At 41.2% G+C, this 19,713-nt stretch overlaps 1 protein-coding gene across 3 annotated transcripts; it reads right to left on the bottom strand.

Moving 5' to 3' along the window:
* Positions 1 to 217: 217 nt before the first annotated feature.
* Positions 218 to 18,651, bottom strand: LOC147914206 (uncharacterized). Of its 3 annotated transcripts, XM_087445180.1 has the most exons (5): positions 18,578 to 18,651; positions 14,848 to 14,906; positions 9,457 to 9,549; positions 8,175 to 8,299; positions 218 to 2,074 (listed from the first exon to the last, which is right to left on the bottom strand). In XM_087445180.1, the coding sequence occupies exon 5, from the start codon at positions 1,337 to 1,339 to the stop codon at positions 284 to 286; it is 1,056 nt and encodes a 351-aa protein (XP_087301306.1). In that variant the 5' UTR covers positions 1,340 to 2,074; positions 8,175 to 8,299; positions 9,457 to 9,549; positions 14,848 to 14,906; positions 18,578 to 18,651; the 3' UTR covers positions 218 to 283. The 3 variants fall into 3 exon arrangements, with proteins under 3 accessions (XP_087301306.1, XP_087301307.1, XP_087301308.1); XM_087445181.1 differs by lacking the exon at positions 8,175 to 8,299; XM_087445182.1 differs by lacking the exons at positions 14,848 to 14,906; positions 18,578 to 18,651 and adding an exon at positions 9,825 to 10,374.
* Between the last annotated feature and the right edge of the window lie 1,062 nt (positions 18,652 to 19,713).

The following is a 19,713-nucleotide window of genomic DNA, read 5'->3' as shown; positions in this document are numbered from 1 at the left end:
CTTTTCTGTAATAAATTTGGTGTCACATCTGAAATATGACTTCTAGTTAAACAATATTTCCACAAGAACATTTTAATCCATATTCCTTAAAATAGTATATTTCCCCTCAATATCTCTGAATACTGGTTGAAAGCTTTCACAAGTTCAAAGCATTCATAAGGTTTCACTGCTATATTGCTTCTGTAATTCCAATTAGCTAGAACCTATTGGTAAAGTTCTATTGATAAAGACTTTCCTACATGCCTGACATCTTAGCATTTCTGCCCCATGATTCTGCTGATGTTCAATGAGTCTGACTTGTCAATGAAGGCTTCTGCCCATGGAGAGTGTTGAGGAGAGTTTTCTTCTTGTATGTTTTTCTTTGATGTTTGGTGAGGGCTGACCGCTGGCTGATGGTTTTTCTACATTCATTACCTTCACAGGGTTTTTCCTCTGTGTGAATTCTCTGATGGTTCATGAGAGCTGACTTTTCACAGAAAGTTTTCCCACATTCGGGACATCGGTAGGGCTTCTCTCCTGTATGAGTTCTCTGATGTACAACAAGGTTGGACTTCACACAGAAAGATCTCCAGCATTCATTACATTTATAGGGTTTCTCTCCAGTGTGGGTCCTTTGATGTTGAGTGAGGTTTGATTTCACACAGCAGGTTTTCCCACATTCACTACATTTATACGGCTTCTCTCCCGTGTGAGTTCTCTGATGCACCATGAGGGGTGACTTCTGGCAGAAGGACCTTCCACATTCTCTACATTCATAGGGTTTTTCTCCAGTGTGAGAACTCTGATGTTCAGTTAGGTTGGACTTCACAAAGAAGGACTTTCCACATTCGTTACATTCATAGGGTTTTTCTCCTGTGTGTGTGCTCTGATGTTGAGTCAGGCCTATTTTCTTATGGAAGCTTTTCCCACATTTACTACAGGCATAGGTTTTCTTTCCTTTGTGAGCTCTCGGATGTTGAGTGAGGTGTGACTTCTTACTGAAGGCCCTCCCACTTTCATTACACTCATCGGTTCTTTTCCTCAAGTGCGTTTTCTGATGTTGAGTGAGTTTCAACTTCTTGCAGGAGGATTTCTCACATTTACTACCTCTACAGCTTTTCTCTCTTGTGTTAGTTCTCTGATTTAGAGTGAGATGTGACTCCTTCTTTATGGCTCTCTCATTATCATTACACTTACTGGGTTTTTCTTGTGTGAATTCTCTGATGTTGTGTAAGGTGTGAATTTCCATGGAAGGATTTCCCACATTTATTACAGTCATAAATTTTCTCTCCTGTGTGAATCCTCTCATTGTGATTGTGGCATGACTTCCACAAAGCTTCCTCACTTTTGTTACACTCATCAGATTTTCCTCCAGTGTGCATTCTCTGATGTTGAGTAAGGTTTGAATTTTTGCTAAAGGATTTTCCCAATTTATTACATTCGTAGTATTTCTCCCCTATGTGAGTTCTCTGATGTGCACGTGTTAACTTCATGCATGAGGATTTCCCATTTTTACTGGATTCACGTGGCTTCCTTTCTTGAAGGGTTCTCAGACAAACATTGAGTTTTAACTTTTGCCTGAAGGCTCGTCCGTATTCATTACCTTTAGAGGGTTTCTGTCCTGTGTGAGGTCTCTTACATGTAAGGAAAGCTGTTTTATTGTGAAAGGCTTTCCCACAATTATTATACTCAAGAAGTTGCTCCAGAGCTGAAATATTCTGATGTTGAATAAAGTCCTCATTATGACTGTGGGATTTCCTCTTTTGATCATTTTCACAGGGTTTGTTCCCTGTATGAGTTTTCTGATGCATAGAATCAAGGAATCCACATCCATTGAAATCATCAGACATTTTTCTTACATGGCTTCTATTACTGATAATTAATTCTGAAACACTTTTCAAGCTTATTCCAAAGGAGTCACATGTATGGGATACTTTTCTTGAGGGCACTGGGTTTGTGGCCATATTAAATGCTTCTCCTAAGGTCTTACTTCTCTCCTTAGTCAATGTTTTGTCGTTGATGAATAAAGCTTGCCTCAAATACTTATCTTCATTCTCTTGGATTCTCTCTTTCATTTTATTTTCTTTCTGGACTTCTAGAAATATGAAAAATTAACACACATTGTAAATCTTAGCACATTTTTAAGGGATGGGGTTGTACACAAGTGCCCTATGTTGAGTTGTTTCTTAGGTCTCAGACATAGTCTCCTGGGATGAGAGAATTCCTAAGCAAATATTTATTCTAATCATTTGGTTTGGTAATATGAAAACAAAGACAAAAACACATACTATAGTAGAAAAAGAGAGAGAAAGCTGAAAATTAATACAAGTAGCTTTGGCTTGTTACAAATATAACCTCAAAATGGATAGAGAGCTTGAAATAAAACATGAGGAATAGTGAACTTAGTACAAAGGATGTCAGGAAAACAACTGACCCAAGGATGGAGGATAGTCAAAGAATGGGGTGAGGACAAGGGACACTGAGTAGGGAGGTGAGGAAGATTGAAGGGTGATCAGGGAAGTATCAGAGCAAAGATTAGGTTTGGAGGCACATCAGAAACTAGAACCTTATCTTCCTCTCCCCCAGACCCTAATTACTGCAGTAGGATCCTTACTCCACTCTACATTGCTCCAATCTCTTCCTCTGCTTTTCCATTCTGTACACCAACTCCCAATTAAATTTATGAAATCACTAATTTCCTTTGGTCTAAAGGTCAGTCCTACAGCTCAGGCCCCATCTCTCCATATGGCTATGATACAGAAAAACGATGTCCAAAGAAAATGTTAAAATATATGAGAGGACAAGCCATGCTCACAACAGGTTCCAGTTCACCTCTGCATTCTGATTGTTGGTGCTGTCATTTGATGCGATCAGAGTTAATCAATAGTAATCTGTCCTGATTGACAACCCCACTTTTCCCTCTTCCCTGCTGATTTACTCCACCAACTGACTGTGTCCTGTCACAATACTAATTTTTAATTTCACTTTTATATATAAAGAACAGAGCTGACAATATGGAGGAAAGAATTAGCATTATAAAGGATAGGAATACAGATATGCTCCAGATGGAAGAGGAGAGAGAACTAAGACTAAAAAGAAATGAAGAAAGTCCCCGAGAAATATCTGACTCTATTAGGAAATGTAACATAAGAATTATAGGTATTCCTGAGGGAGAAGAGAGGGAAAGAGGAACAGAGAGCCTATTCAAGGAAATAATAGCTGAGAACTTCCCAAATCTGGGGAAGGAGCAGGAAATACCAGTAAGTGAAGCCAATAGGTCGCCTAAATACATCAACAGGCAACGGCCCACTCCATGACGTATAGTGGTAAGGCTGGCTAACGTCAATGACAAAGAAACAATATTAAGGGCAGCTAGACAAAAACAAAAAATAACGTACAAAGGAACTCCCATCAGACTCTCAGCAGATTTCTCAACAGAAACTTTAGGGCTAGGAGAGACTGGAATGATATATTCAAAATACTGAAAGACAAAAACTTTGAGCCAAGAATACTCTATCCAGCAGAAATATCCTTCAAATGTGAGGGAGAAATAGTAACTTTCCCAGATAAACAAAAGCTAAGGGAGTTCATGGCCATGAGACCCCCACTACAAGAAATTCTCAAGAAGGCCCTCAGGCCTGAAAAAAAGAAGAGACAGGGAATATAAAGCTTGGAGCAAGGAGAAAAATAGGTAGACAAAATCAGAAAAATAGTAGATCTTTACTGGAATAGGTTAGCAACCACTTAAATACTAAAATCAAAGACGAAAGGAAGGAAATCCCCCAAAATAAATATAACCTCATGACTGTAAACACACACCCACAACACAAAATAGAATAAGGTATAACAAGAATGACTTAGAAGGGGAAGAGGAAAGAGATTGAAGTGACTTAGTATAAGGAAATAAGAGGCCATTAGATAATGGACTATCTCATACACAGAGATTTTATACAAACCTCAAGGTAACCACTAAACAAATAATCAAAACAAAATCACAAATGATAAACAAAGAGAAAACTAGAAGAGTCATAAGACAGAACAACCAAACTGAATTGGCAGTCAGAAACAAATGGGACAAGAAACAAAGGAAATGCAAAAGAACCGGAAAATAAGTGACAAAACAGCAACATTAAGCCCTCATATATCAATAATTACCCTAAATGTAAATGGATTGAACTCTCCAATCAAAAGATACAGAGTGGCAGGATGGATTAAAAAGCATGACCCGACAATATGCTGCCTCCAGGAAACACATCTCAGCTCTAAAGACAAGCACAGGCTCAGAGTGAAAGGATGGAAGACAATACTCCAAGCTAATGGCAAACAAAAGAAAGCAGGTGTTGCCATACTCATATCAGACAAAGTAGACTTCAAGATAAAACAGGTTAAGAGAGACAAGGAAGGGCAATATATAATTATAAAAGGGACACTCCACCAAGAAGACATATCAATTATAAATATATATGCACCCAACATAGGAGCACCAAAGTACATAAAGCAACTATTAACAAACCTAAAACGAGACATTAACAACAACACAATAATAGTAGGGGATCTTAATACCCCACTTACACCAATGGATAGATCATCCAGACAAAAAGTCAATAAAGGAACAGTGGACTTAAATGAAAAGCTGGATGAGATAAACCTAGTAGACATATACAGAGCACTCCATCCAAAAACAGCTGACTACACATTCTTCTCAAGCACGCATGGAACATTCTCAAGGATAGACCATATGTTGGGAAAGAAAGCAAGCCTCAATAAATTCAAGAAGATTGAAATCATAACAAGCATCTTTTCAGACCATAATGCTATGAAACTGGAAATCAACCACGAGAAAAAAAACTGGGAAAGTGACAAAAATGTGGAGATTAAACAATATGCTACTGAACAACCAATGGATCATTGATGAAATTAAAGGAGAAATCAAAAAATATCTGGAAACAAACGAAAATGAAACTATGCCATACCAAATCATATGGGATACAGCAAAAGCAGTCCTGAGAGGGAAACTTGTAGCGATACAAGCCCACCTTAACAAACAAGAAAAAGCCCAAATAAGCAACCTTAAATTACACCTAACAGAACTAGAAGAAGAAGAACAAACAAAGCCCAAAGTCAGCAGAAGGAGAGAAATAATAAAAATCAGAGCAGAAACAAATGAAATTGAGACTAAAAAAACAGTAGAAAGGATTAATGAAACAAAGAGTTGGTTCTTTGAGAAGATGAACAAAATTGACAAACCCTTAGCCAGACTTACTAAGAAAAAAAGAGAAAAGGCTCAAATAAATAAAATTAGAAATGAAAGAGGAGAAATTACAATGGATACCATGGAAATACAAAGGATTATAAGAGAATACTATGAGAAATTATATGCCAACAAATTGGACAATCTAGAAGAAATGGATAAATTCTTAGACTCACACAACCTCCCAAAACTGAACCAAGAAGAAATGGAGAATCTGAATAGACCAATCACAAGTAAAGAGATTGAAATAGTAATCAAAACCTCCCAAAAAATAAAAGTCCAGGACCAGATGGCTTCTCTGGTGAATTTTACCAAACATTCAAAGAAAATTTAATACCGATCCTTCTCAAACTATTCCAAAAAATAGAGGATGATGGAACACTTCCTAACTCATTCTATGATACCAACATCACCCTGATACCAAAGCCAGACAAAGACAATACAAAGAAGGAAAATTACAGGCCAATATTGCTGATGAACATAGATGCAAAAATCCTCAAAAAAATATTGGCAAACCAAATACAGCAATACATTAAAAAGATCATACACCATGATCAAGTGGGATTTATACCAGGGATGCAGGGATGGTTCAACACCCGAAAATCAATCAATGTGATACACCACATCAACAAAACAAAGAATAAAAACCACATGGTCATCTCAATAGACGCAGAGAAGGCATTTGACAAGATACAACATCCATTTATGATAAAAACTCTCAACAAAATGGGTATAGAAGGAAAGTACCTCAACATAATAAAGGCTATTTACGACAAAGCCACAGCCAACATCATACTCAACGGGGAAAGGCTGAAAGCCATTCCTGTGAGAACAGGAACGAGACAAGGCTGCCCACTCTCACCACTCTTATTCAACACAGTACTCGAGGTTTTGGCCAGAGCAATCACGCAAGAAAAAGGAATAAAAGGAATCTAAATAGGCAACGAAGAAGTGAAACTCTCACTATTTGCAGATGACACGATTTTATACATAGAAAACCCTAAAGAATCCATTGGAAAACTATTACAAATAATCAACAACTACAGCAAAGTTGCAGGGTACAAAATCAATCTACAAAAATCAGTTGCATTTCTGTATGCTAATAACAAACTACCAGAAAGAGAGCTCAAAAAGATAATACCATTTATAATAGCATCAAAAAGAATAAAATATCTAGGAATAAATCTTACCAAGGAGGTGAAAGACCTATATAATGAAAACTATAAGACATTATTGAAAGAAGTCAATGATGACATAAAAAAATGGAAAGACATCCCATGCACATGGATTGGAAGAATAAACACAGTTAAAATGTCTATGTTACCCAAAGCAACCTACAGTTTCAATGCAATCCCAATCAGAATCCCAATGACATTCTTCACAGAAATAGAAAAAAGAATACTAAAATTCATATGGGGCAACAAAAGACCCTGAATAGCTAAAGCAATCCTACGAAAAAAGAACAAAGCTGGAGGCATCACAATCCCTGACTTCAAAACATACTACAAAGCTATAATAATCAAAACTGCATGGTACTGGTACAAAAACGGACACACAGATCAATGGAACAGAATTGAAAGCCCAGAAATAAAACCACACATATACGGACAGCTAATTTTTGACAAAAGAGCTAAGAATATACAATGGAGAAAGGAAAGTCTCTTCAATAAATGGTGTTGGGAAAACTGGACAGCCACATGCAAAAGAATGAGAGTGGACCATCTGCTATCGCCATTCACAAAAATTAACTCAAAATGGATCCAAGACCTGAAGGTGAGACCTGAAACTATAAAACTCATAGAAGAAAATATAGGCAACACACTATTTGACATTGGTCATAAAGGAATCTTTTCAGATGACATGCCTACCCAGACTAGGGAAACTAAAGAAAAAATAAGCAAGTGGGACTTTATCAGATTAAAGAGCTTCTACAAGACAAACGAAACCAGGATCAAGATGAACAGACAACCCACCAGCTGGGAGAGAATATTTGCAAAACATATATCTGACAAGGGATTAATCTACATAATATATAAAGAACTCACACAACTGAACAACAAAAAACAAACAACCCGATCAAAAAATGGGCAGAGGAAATGAACAGACACTTCTCCAAAGAAGATATACAGATGGCCAATAGGCACATGAAAAGATGTTCAACATCACTAATCATCAGGGAAATGCAAATCAAAACAACACTAAGATATCACCTCACACCCATTAGAATGGCTATAATCACCAAGACAAAAAACAACAAGTGTTGGAGAGGATGTGGAGAAACAGGAACCCTCATACACAGCTGGTGGGAATGCAAACTGGTGGAGCCTCTATGGAAAACGGTATGGAGATTCCTCAAAGAATTAAAAATAGAAATACCCTATGATCCAGCTATCCCACTACTGGGAATCTATCCAATGAACCTGAAATCAACAATCCAAAGAGGCTTATGCACCCCTTTGTTCATTGCAGCATTATTCACTATAGCCAAGAAGTGGAAGCAACCCAAGTGTCCCTTGACTAATGATTGGATTAAGAAGATGTGGTATATATATACAATGGAATACTACTCAGCCATAAAAAAAGACAAAATTGTCCCATTTGCAACAACATGGATGGGCCTGGAGGGTATTATGTTAAGTGAAACAAGCCAGAAAGAGAAAGACAAACACTGTATGATCTCACTCATATGTGGAATATAAACCAACACATGGACAGAGAAAACTGTATTGTGGTTACCAGGGGCAAGGGGGGTGGGGGGTGGGCACAAGGGGTGAAGGGAGTCATATATATGGTGATTGACAAACAAAAATGTACAACCCAAAATTTCACAATGTTATAAACTATTAAAACATCAATAAAAAAATTAAAAAAAAACTCAGCACTTTAAGTTCCATTTGTGGTAAAATGTGCAAGTAAACACTGTACAATATGTTCCAACACTTACTTCCACAGCACTGGTTTGTATGGTGCTGTCTCTCTACTTGTGCTTCCATGACCAAGCCTGATTTTCATTGCTTTTGGCAGTATTTCCACTTTTTTTTTAAGTTTGGGATTTCAGCTGCCTCCAACCTGCAATAAAAGTGGAGCTGACATTTTCTCTTTTATTTTCCTCGTGGCCTTTGGATAATTTGCAGGAAAAGAAGGGGCGATGCTGACTTTACATTTCATCTGCATATTGGAATTCACTCCTTCCCTCTAAGAACACTTTGTTCACGTGGCTTCTGGGACCCCCGTCTCCTGGGTCTCCCTCCACCATACTGGGTGCTCCTCCTCATTCTCTCTTGCTAGAGTCCCGTGTCTTCCTGACCTCCAAACGCAGTGCTTAAGGGCGTAGTCCTTGACCTCTTCTCTTCCCTATTATCTCACTCAGAGTAGGATTCAGTCTTCCCAGGCCTATGAAGCTTTGCCCCCAGCTGACTCTCTGACATCATCGGCCACTGTCTCCTCACTGAACCCCTCTGGTCCCACTGACCTCTCTGCTCTCCCCTGATTACACCAAGCACACTCCCATCTCAGAGGCTTGGCACCTGCTGTTCCCTCCATCTGGAAATCTCTCAGATAACCCTTGGCTCACTCCATCCCTTCAACCAAAACTCCATTCCACTGTTCCTGTTTAAATGTTCACCTCCTCAAAGAGGCCTTCCCTGACTTCCCTTCCAAAGACAGCACTCCGGTCAGTCTCTGTCCCCTTCATCTGACTTTTATTTTCCATAGTGCTGATTACTGCCAGACATGCTACATATTTATTTGCTAATTGGATCTATTTACAGAAGTAGAGACTTTACTTCCATAACCCCTGTGCTGAGAACATGACTGGTGCATGGCAGGTGCTTAATAAATATTTGTTGAATAAAAGAATGCATCAATAAATGCATATTTACAGAGTGTATGGCACAGGAGGGAAGGTGAACAATGGCCATTATTGAATAGAGAGAAAAACAGAGAAATAGAGGTCTAGGAGGAGGTAGGCAGCAACTGGATTCTGCAAAAACCAAGCAAATCTCTCTCTATAAAAGTCAAACAGAAAATGAAGAACATGTATACATGAGAGTGCTATTTGGAGGTTTGATATCTAAGGTATGGTGGTTATCTATATTTAGTCACTTCTAAAAGTCTGGAGCCTCTGAAAGAGATTTCTAAAACACACTTCAAAGGTACCAACCCCTGAACTGTCCACTTGAGAGCCAGTTTCCACCAGCTGCCTTCCATCTGACCTCATAACTCACCTGGGTGGCTCCGATGTGGGAGTTCTCTCTTCAGTACCCATGGTTCTTCTTACTCCAACTTGAATATCTGCTCAGGTTTGATAACACAGTGCCCTGTTATGGGAAATGACATGGGACTTGGCAACATTGCTTAGGGTTCAAGCCCTTTGAAGAATCAGAGGGGAGAAGTTTTAGAAGCTGTACAGTGATGGGGCCCTCATCAAAGAAGATGTTTTCACCAGGGAGGTGAGAATACAACATCCTTTCAAGTTCCCTCAAAGGTCTTTGAATCCCAAATCTTAAGCTTAAAACTCATTGCACTCTACAGTGAGCTGGTTCCTAAGATAGGAAATGCATGCTGTTGGGAGTTGCCTGGGAAGCTTGCTTACCCAGGGACGCCAGGTGCCTGTAGTTCTCCAGCACCACGTCTCTGTACAGGAGCCTCCGAGCGAGGTCCAGCAGCTGCCGCTCCTTCTGGGTGAAGTCCACAGAGACATCCTCAAACAACACTGATCCCTGTAATAGCCCAGTCCTGCTTAATCTGAAGTGCTCAAGACCAGACAGCATGGGAAATGTGTATGGGAACCAATTCGTACCATGTTCACTGTTAAGTGTTTACCAGAAAACGTTACAAACAGTGTCTACTGCGTGCCTTCCTTCATGCGAGAAACAGAAATCCTAATAGAAATACTCTGCCTCTCTAGTTACCTATTAATTTATAAAACAATTTGAGTTCCTCTCCATGCCTAGAACTGTTTTAATTGTAGAAGACACTAAGGTGAATAAGACACTGGTCCTGTTTTTAAGGAGTTTACAGATTGATGAGGAGACTTTCTACATAAACATATACATGCACTAATGAACTATGGGAGCCATGAAAAAATGTGTGTACAAGGTAGAGTGAGGCCACAAAGGGAGAGGAGGGCTAAATCTCTTTGTTTTCTCAGGTTATGTCTCATTGAGGAGATAAAGACTTGATTGCACACCAACAGTGAGTTTTGTGTGAACAGAGGGTGACACTATAAGCAAAGGCATAGAAACACTAAAAACACATATTAAGTTAAGGAAACTCCGAGTAGGACAGTGTGATCAAATAAGGCTGAGAGTTCCTGAGCATCCCTCAATGTATTTATTTATAAATTTTATATGTATACAACTCTTCAGCCACACACCAAAAGTAAAGCTTAACTTTCTTAATTTTTTTAGATACAAAAGAAACATAAAACAGCATTCTAATGCTTTCTTTACAGACCATACACTCCTTGACTGCGCAGTTCTCTGGGGGTGGACACCCCTACTTTGGAGATTACTTCCATGGACAATGAGAACATATAAATAAGTGAATGATCAGATTTATATTCCAAAAGTAATGCTCTAGAAGCAGAGTAGAGAGTGTTCAAAGCTGTGCTTCTCATCAGACGTGATTTTGCCTGCCAGGGGGCGTTTGGCAACATCTGGAGACATTTTTGGTTGTCACAACTGAGGCAAGGTTGCATCTGTTATCCAGTGGAGTTCAGAGACGCTGCTAACCATCCTACAATGCACAGGACAGCCTCTACAACAAAGAATTATCTGGCCCAAAATATTGATAGTGTTGAGGTTGAGAAAGCCTATTTTAAAGAGAAGTCAGAGAGGAAGGTAATAGACTATTATGAGAGATGACCGCCTATTTTAATGTAGTAGCAATGGAGATTTAGAAATGGGAGCTGATCCTAAATGGAATTATTCAGTAATTGGTTATGGAATGAGGGGAAATGGAGCACTACTCCCAGGTCATCTGTAAGAGCAACCGCGTCAATGCTGGTGGCACACACTGAGATTGACAAAACAGGAGAAAGAATAGGTTGGGCAGAAGGAGAGGGAAATTTTGGACGTATTATACTTAAAGTGTCTGTGACACATACAGGTGGAGATGTCCAGGTGACGGTTGGCTATAAGTCTTGGAGCTTGGGAGAGAGGTCCAGGATTAGGATACATCTTTGGAAGTCAGGAGTATCTCAGTGGTAGCTGAAGCCATCAGAATAGGGACCTTCCTCCCAAAGAACATGGAGCCTGAGGACACAGGCCCTGAGGGACAGCAGAGGAAGAAGAGTAGGTCCTGGAGACCAATAAGGAACCAGAACCAGGAGTTAGCAGTTGTATCTGCAGCATTTAGAACAGTCCTGGTCCACAGTGGTGCTCAATAAGCAACTGTCAAATGAATGAAGAGTGTCTCAGAAGCCATTGGTGATGACAATTTCTAAAATAAGAGATGCTCCTAACTCGACACAATGGGCTGGACACACACATTAATCTCCTCTACCTCCAAAACTATAGCACGGAGAGACAGCTAAACACCAGCATGTTTCTCAGTGTAGAGGAATATTGGGAAGGAGACCGTCAGCAAGTGAGAAATTTTGACTAGTTTCTGGAAGATACAGAGTAGGAGGCAGATACCAGAGGCGCTGTGCTCTCCCCTTAAGACAAACACAGAATGTGCAGAAGTCTCAGGTTCTGTTCAGAGCCCGGTGAGACCCCCCAGCTCAGAAGCAGCCGCAGCTGGCCGTGGAAGAGAGCTCTGGGCTGCAGAACAGGGAGACACTCCTGTGGCGGTTCCTCACCCCACAGCAGGTGGCTGAGGGTGAACGCTCAGGAGAACGTGCCCTGTAAAAAGCAGGGAACTGCCACCAGGAGTCTGCGTGAACTTTGCAACCAAAGAGAGAAGCAGAGCACCTTGCTTAGTCCCCTGATACGGTCACAGCTTTTGTTTTAAGGCAGCTCTGGGGAAACAGACTAACACGCTTTGCTGTCAGGTAAGGCACTGCCTCGTTTGGCAGGGGGGAAAGGGGTCCCCTCAAGCTTTGCCCCCCGGTACAGCACAAAGAGAAGCCTGTCTGTACACATCCCCCCATAATTCACTTAAAAGCCCCCAAATCAGTCCTTTCATTCAAAGGAAATCCTGCCAAGGAAACAGACCTCTGGGCTGCCAAGTAAACACGCATCAGCTGTCTATATTAATCTAGTAAGGTCTTGACCTTTCTACTCACACTGAAAACAAAAAACGGCCCACATGCTGGAGGAAAAGCAACAATCCAAAAAATAAGCATCAAGAAGAACAGACTTGAAGACGGCTAAACAACTTGAACGCAAATAAAAACTAACAGTCTAAAAGATAAGCACCAAGATGAATAGATTGAAGACTATGAAAACAAACATCACTAAGATATTGAAGAGAATAATTTTTAAGTATTCAAATTGGTGTCCCCAAATGGATAAAAGAGAGCCTTACTTCCATAAAATGAGAAAAGTTGGCTATGAAAAAGAAAAAGTACACAGATCTTAAATATTTTGTTGCTGACTTAGGACAACAGAAAAACAAAACTCTCAAGAGAAGGCTTGAAAACAAAATGACATGGATGACAAAAATGAGCAAGCTCTGAATGCACAGAACAAAAGCACAGAAAAATGGAAAATGATGAAAGCAAAGTAAAGAAACAGAGAGAGCCGCCCGAGGAGAGGCACCGACAGTCTACCGGGATTTCTAGGCGGCAAGCACAGGAGGACGGAGGGAAGGCAACAGTCACAGAGATAACTGGAAACGTCCCTGAACACATCCGGAGTCTTCATCTCAACAGGACCCAACCAATTACCAAGCAGGCAGACTGGAAATAGAACAAATAACCAGACACGGCCTAGTGGAATGTCTGAAACCCCAGGATAAAGAAAAACTTGCAAGAAGGAAAAATCAAACAGGTCACCTACAAAGGAGTGAGATTCAAACTGCCACACCACTTCTCCTCAGTCTCTCCAAATGCTAAGAGATAACAGCCTAGATTTTTTCTAGAATATTTTGAAGGAAAAGGATTTCAAACCAAAGTCCTACAGCCAGTCAATCATTCATGTAATGAGGCAGAATAAAGGCACGTTCAGATACCCAGACTCAGAAGGCATATAACCACACAGTCATTCTGGAAAATACTCCAGAGGCCTCTATCCACACTCAGCAGAATCTGAGAAAGAACATACAACATATGGAAATCATACAACATATGGGGGACAGATGGAAGAGAGCTGTGAGACCTAGTTCCTGGTAAAGCCAGAGGGGGCTGTCAGTGGGTGCTTGAGAGAGTGTGACAGGGAAGAATGCATGGGCTAATATCGCAGGAAATGCTTTTTTTTTAAGTTATTTACAAAGGGAATATAGGCAAATTTTTACGTTTTTTAACAAAGCTACATATTGTGGGTACTAAGTCTGAGAATGCCTGAGACTTGGGAAGAGGAGCTGCTACGGTGATTGACCGCAAAGCTGAAACAGGCCACGCCAGCTCAGCAATAGTACCATCTGGAACGAGGTGACAACATCAGCCACTGAGGACAGAGAATCTCTGATCCTCTGGATGAGCCAGGACTGCCAGAGCTAATAGTCATCTCACACCCTCTTTCTCCCTAAATAGGGTTCCCAGATTTACTAACTAAAAATACGGGGCACCCAGTTAAATCTGAACTTCAGATAAACAACTAGTAAATTTCTAGTATAAGTATGTCCCATGCAAGATGTGCTTTGTTTTATATGCCCTGTGTCTTATCTGGCAACCCTATGCCTGCGAGACCTCCCATTCTAAGTTCCTGGGCAGGTTGGAACATAGCAGATGATAACTTACTCCCAACAATGGGTGGAAAGCTTGCAGTGGACTGGGACTCCAGGTCTCCATCTGGCCAAATTTCTAATGATGAATCCTTAGAACTCTTCTGGCTACAAGCTCTTGAGAAGTTACTTAAATCTGTTACTTATATTTTTAGTAAAAAGGGATAATAAAGTATCTACTTCATAATGTTGTTGTTAGAATTATATGAGCTAATCCAGGTAAAGAATTTAACAGTGACTGGAACATAATAAGCAGCCCTAAATTATAGGTAATATTATAACTGACTATTATAATTTTGTCACTTTATCTTAAAACTTGGGACAGCAAAAATCACCAGGAAATGTATATTAAAATCGAAACAATTATTGTTCAAGTAGCTAGAAGGTGTGATACGATTGTTAACAAAGAATTCCCAAAATAATATTTATTGTGTAAAGAGAAAATGAACAAAGAAAAAGACTTAGAGGATTTCCACAATACCTGAGATAAGGGAGGAGTGTATCTTATTTAGATGACGCTATAGATGAAAACAATTCCTGATGTTGATAGAAAAATATGTTTACATATGTGTTAAACACATCAAAGGTAATCAATAATAGAATAAAGAAAATGTAGACATTCAAAACCACTGGAAGAGGAGAAAAGGAAAGTAAAATGATAATGCAGGAAAAATGTCAGGAAATGAGAAAAATGAAGAAAAACAATCGACAAGAAACCATGGTTCCTAAAAATGCAAGATAACTCTTAGATTTCACTGATAAAACTGAGTAATAAGTAAACAGCTCACCTGGGATGTGTTCATTTTCTCCTGCTCCTGGAAAAGTTTAGAGATCTGTGAAGACAGAGCTGGAGGAAAGGGAAGGAGCAAAGAAACCATAAGAAATGTGACCTGCCTTGAAGGTCCTTGTAGTGCTTGGCTAAAAATCCACACATATTAGCTGACAAACAGCCACACGGGGGAGAATGCCTCTGACCCTTCAGGAGGGGCAGGTCTGCTGAGGGGACTCTTGTAACCCTGGTATAGTCATGAGGAGCTAAGAGAAGCAGGCTTTTCACTGGGGAGAGTAAATATTTTTTTCTTATTTGTTTCTTATAATTTATAGCCTTCTTTGATTTAAGAGCAGACAAATACAAAACAAGACAAAGTCCGGGGCCAGCCTGGTGGCGCAAGCGGTTAAGAGCGCACGCTCCGCTGCGGTGGCCTGGGGTTCACTAGTTCTGATCCTGGGCGCGCACTGACGCACCACTTGTTAGGCCATGCTGTGGCGGCATCCCATATAAGTAGAGGAAGATGGGCACGGATATTGGCCCAGGGCCAGTCTTCCTCAGCAAAAAAGAGGAGGATTGGCAGATGTTAGCTCAGGGCTGGTCCTCCTCACAAAACAAAAAAAACAAAAAAAACAAGACAAAGTCCAACTGAGGAAGACCTGGTTAAATAAATCACACCACAGCACGGATGACATGCCGTGCCTTCAGTCCATTGTTAAACAGGTTACATTCTGAAGTTTTTGACGTCTGAGATTTACTTTAAAATAATCCAGTAGAAGAAGGTGGACGAGGGAAAGTGTACGTGTGTGTGTACGTGGGGGGGGGTGCACAGATGAAACAAAACGGTCCATATGTTGATAACTGCTGAAGCTGTGTCAAGTATACGGGAGTCATTATATTATTTTCTTTACTTCTGTATGTTTTGAATATTTCCATTCAAAAAAGTGTAAAAAATGATGCAACGAGAACAAAAACCTGATAGAGATCTGCTCGTTTACTTTTCTAATTATATTCTTAACTCCTTGAAATTAAAAGAATTAATAGGAACCTCTGACAACAGGGATAGGTGTGCTTTAGGGGGTCTATTTTGTTAAAAAGGGACTTAATGTTCCTTTGGTTTCAGTGTGTCCAAAGGATTGTTTATTAAGAAACTTGTTTTGACTTAACTGGGACCTGGTGGACAGAACAGCAGCTCGGGAGTCAGGGGCCTTGATGCTCCTTCTGGTTCTGCCGCTAACGAATAATGTAAACCTAGATTGTGATAATCGAGGGATAATATTAACAATACTGACAATATCTGTATAGTGCTTACCATGTCTAACAGGCATTGTTCTAAGTCCTTTACATATATTATCTGATTTATTCCTTAAAATAAAGCAAGATGTAGGTACTATTATTACTCCCATTTTATAGATGAGGAAATTGAAGGGAAGAAAGTTAAGGTTATGTGGTAGAGCTGGGCTTTGAACACTGGCCATCTGGCTCCAGAAACCCTCTACTTAACCCTATACTAATACTCCCTCAGGCCCAATATTGTTCACTTTTTTTTGCGTGTGTGTGAGGAAGATCAGCCCTGAGCTAACATCCATGCCAATCCTCCTCTTTTTGCTGAGGAAGACCGGCCTTGAGCTAACATCTATTGCCAATCCTCCTCCTTTTTTTCCCTTTTTCTCCCCAAAGCCCCAGTAGATAGTTGTATGTCATAGCTGCACATCCTTCTAGTTGCTGTATGTGGGACGCGGTCTCAGCATGGCCGGAGAAGCGGTGCGTTGGTGCGCGCCCAGGATCCGAAGCCGGCCGCCAGTAGCAGAGTGCGCGTGCACTTAACCGCTAAGCCACGGGGCCGGCGCCCCTGTTCACGTTTAAAATGAGGCAGGATCGTATAACCCCTGAAAACCCTTCCTGCACTGCTATAAAGGCAGGAATGGGGGTGGGTAGGGTATCCCTAAATTCCAGATGTAGTGATGTGCGTGGTTTCAGTGCTGGATGGAATCCAGGAAGAGGGGCTGGAGAATTAAGGGCTTGGGGAGGAGCTTCAGGAGGAGATAGTGTCTCTAGGGCCCTCCTTCCAGACCACGTCCTCATCAACTGTCCACAGGATTTCCTCTTCACATGAAGCCTGCCTCTTGCCTGCCGCCCTCAGCCCAGCTCACCTCTCTCTGTTGAACGTCGGCCCACACCTTCACTGACTGATGGTTCTTCACAGCCTTGGGTGTGGTGATTTACTGAGGGCAGAAGCATTAGGAATTGCTTCTGAGCAAGCAAATCCAGTACCTGCTTGTTTCTGGGATCTCTGGCCTGAAGCTTGGTGAGCGGTCCCTGGGTAGGGTGGGCTGGGTAGGGTGGGGATCTCCCAGGTGGGAGTCCTTCTCCTGGTGTCCCCGCCTTCTTTGCTCACAAGGGCTGTGTGATCCAGGGAAATCTGGACATGGCTGGAGAGAGTCAATTCAAATAACTGGAATCTTCAGTCCAGATCCCAACTGACTCTTGGAATTCACCATCCCCTACATCAGTAGTTCTCACAGTGTGGTCCCCAGACTGGCAGCATCACCTAGGAATTTGATAGAAATGCAAATTCTTGGGCCCCTCCCTGACCTACTGAAGAAGAAATTCTGCGGGTGGGGCCCAGCCAGCTGCTGGGTTTTAACAAGCCTTCCAGGCGATTCTAATGCATGCTTGTTTGAGAACCACTGCCAGAAAATCTGACTTGGGAGTCTGTAAACTGCTGAGAGCACAGGACAAATGGACAACGAAGGAAGAATCTAGAAGCCTCAATTATGTAGTAACCTGAGGGTTCTGAACAGATACCAAGAAACCTCCAAGAGCTTCTAGAGAAGACTCAGTCCTGTACACTCCAGGTTCTTCCTTGTGGCTCTAGGGACGTGCCACTCAGCTAAACGCTCTGAAGGATGTGCTGCTGGATAAAACCCAGCACGGGATTTGGAAATAAAACTGTCTGAGGTTTGCATCCCAGCTCCTTCACTTTCTGTCTGTGAGACTTCACCTCCAGGGCTTGGTTTTCCTCTCGGTTAAAATGGGATTGTTAATACCGACTTTACAGGGGGTCTTTGAGAACGGATAATATATTTAATGAGAAGAACAGTGATACAGGCAATTAACATTTCCCAGGTGCTTGGTGAAGGCCAGGACCTGTGCTGAGTGCTTTACAGGTGCTATCTTATTCAATCCTCAGAACAACGTTGACATGGGTTTTAGGAATAACTTCATTTTCCAGATGGGGAAACTGAGTCTTAGAGGCTCATCATTTTGATGAGTGTCAGAGCTAGAACTGGAACTCATCTTAGTTCAAACTCCAGCTCTTAAATCAGCCTGCTGTACTTCAGATCCATCCCCTGCCCTGAGCCTGCAGGCATATAATAAATGTTATAAGAATTCATTTCCGTCCCTGCTGGTGCCCTGGATTTGACTCGCTAATGAATGATTGGCCAGGGCACAGGCAAATTCGAGGAGCTTCTGGAAACAGCTCTTTGACATTTGGATGCTTTTTCTCAGCGCATTTTATTCTGACCAAGAAACCCACGCCCTTATCCTCTTCGTGGAACCCGCAGGTCAGCAGCCGAGCTGCCCTGACCCTTGTCTTTTTCTAGGGCCAAACGCAGAGCAGACTCAGGAGCAAGCGCTATCAGCTCTCAGCCCGCGTGGGATTCGCTCAAGTTTTTGCTTCCACCACGTGTGGGCACAAACCTACCCCAAGCCCGGCAAAGCAACCCTCCAAACTAGGTTCTCACCTGTAGCGCACATTCTTCGTGCAGGACCCGGTCAGTGAGCGACGCGTAGACCCAGAGGCTCCACGATTACCTGCCCCGCGAAGCTGGAGACAAGGGAGCGGGCGAACAACGAGAAAGAACTGCACATGCGCAGAAAGCGCTGAGAGGGACCAATTCCCTAGGCTCTCCTCCCGGTAATCATCAAATTCGGGACTCCGTTTCCCATAAGTCTCCACGCCCCTTTCCTTAGGGGATGTCCCAAGAGTTCCCACCTTGTTTGGTGAATTATTTGTCAAAATCGTCTCTACTTTTGTTTGGAGCCCTGGTTCCTCCATAACCCCCAGGATTAGGGATCTCCACCTACAACCAGTGTCCCTTTAGACTGAAAGCTACCTTGAGAAGGAAAGGTGTATGTCATCTGCGCACATGAAAACATAAAAATTTAAGTAAAGTACTAGAAAATAAAGTCCAGCAATATAGTAAAAGATTAATACCCATCACCAGCAAGTTTTCTCCCAGGAATGCAAACCATCTTCACCAAAACTGGATTTCAAAAGTAATACACTAAAACTGTAGATAAAACGGCAGATGCACATAAATCAAAGAAAGATTTGATCAAAGGAGAGCGCTGATAATCTCCCCTCCCAGAGACAACCATGTTAGGTGATGCTTTTATTAAGATAGGACCCCAATAGTTCGATGAGTTATTTTGATCTTTTCATTAAACATGTGGTTAATACTTTTCTTACTCTTTTTACCATTTTTTTTGAAAATTTTCAAACACAGAAAAATTGCAGGAATGGTTCATTCTGAATGAATATCTGTAAACTGTTTACTTAGATTCACCAATTGTTAATATCTTGCCACACTTGCGTTGTCTCAATTTCTCTCTCTCTCTCCTCATCCTCCTCACCATTTGAGAATAAGTTGCAAACATGAACTGTCACCCGTAAAACTAGCATATATTTCCTAAGAACAGAGGCATTTTTTTACATAGCCGCCATACAATTCAAATTCAAGAAACTGAACACTGATATATTATTTTCAAATATTTAGACCATATTCAAATTTCACCCTTTGTCCCAATAATATCCTTTATAACATTTTTTTTTCTGATCCAGGATCCAATTCAGAGTCATCCATTACACACAGTTGTC

The sequence above is a fragment of the Ceratotherium simum genome, chromosome 21, assembly GCF_057802395.1.
Source record: "Ceratotherium simum simum isolate JZ-2026a chromosome 21, ASM5780239v1, whole genome shotgun sequence".
Classification (NCBI taxonomy): Eukaryota; Metazoa; Chordata; class Mammalia; order Perissodactyla; family Rhinocerotidae; genus Ceratotherium; species Ceratotherium simum.
Note: the sequence above shows the minus strand (reverse complement) of the source record. Positions and strands in the feature narration are given on the sequence as shown.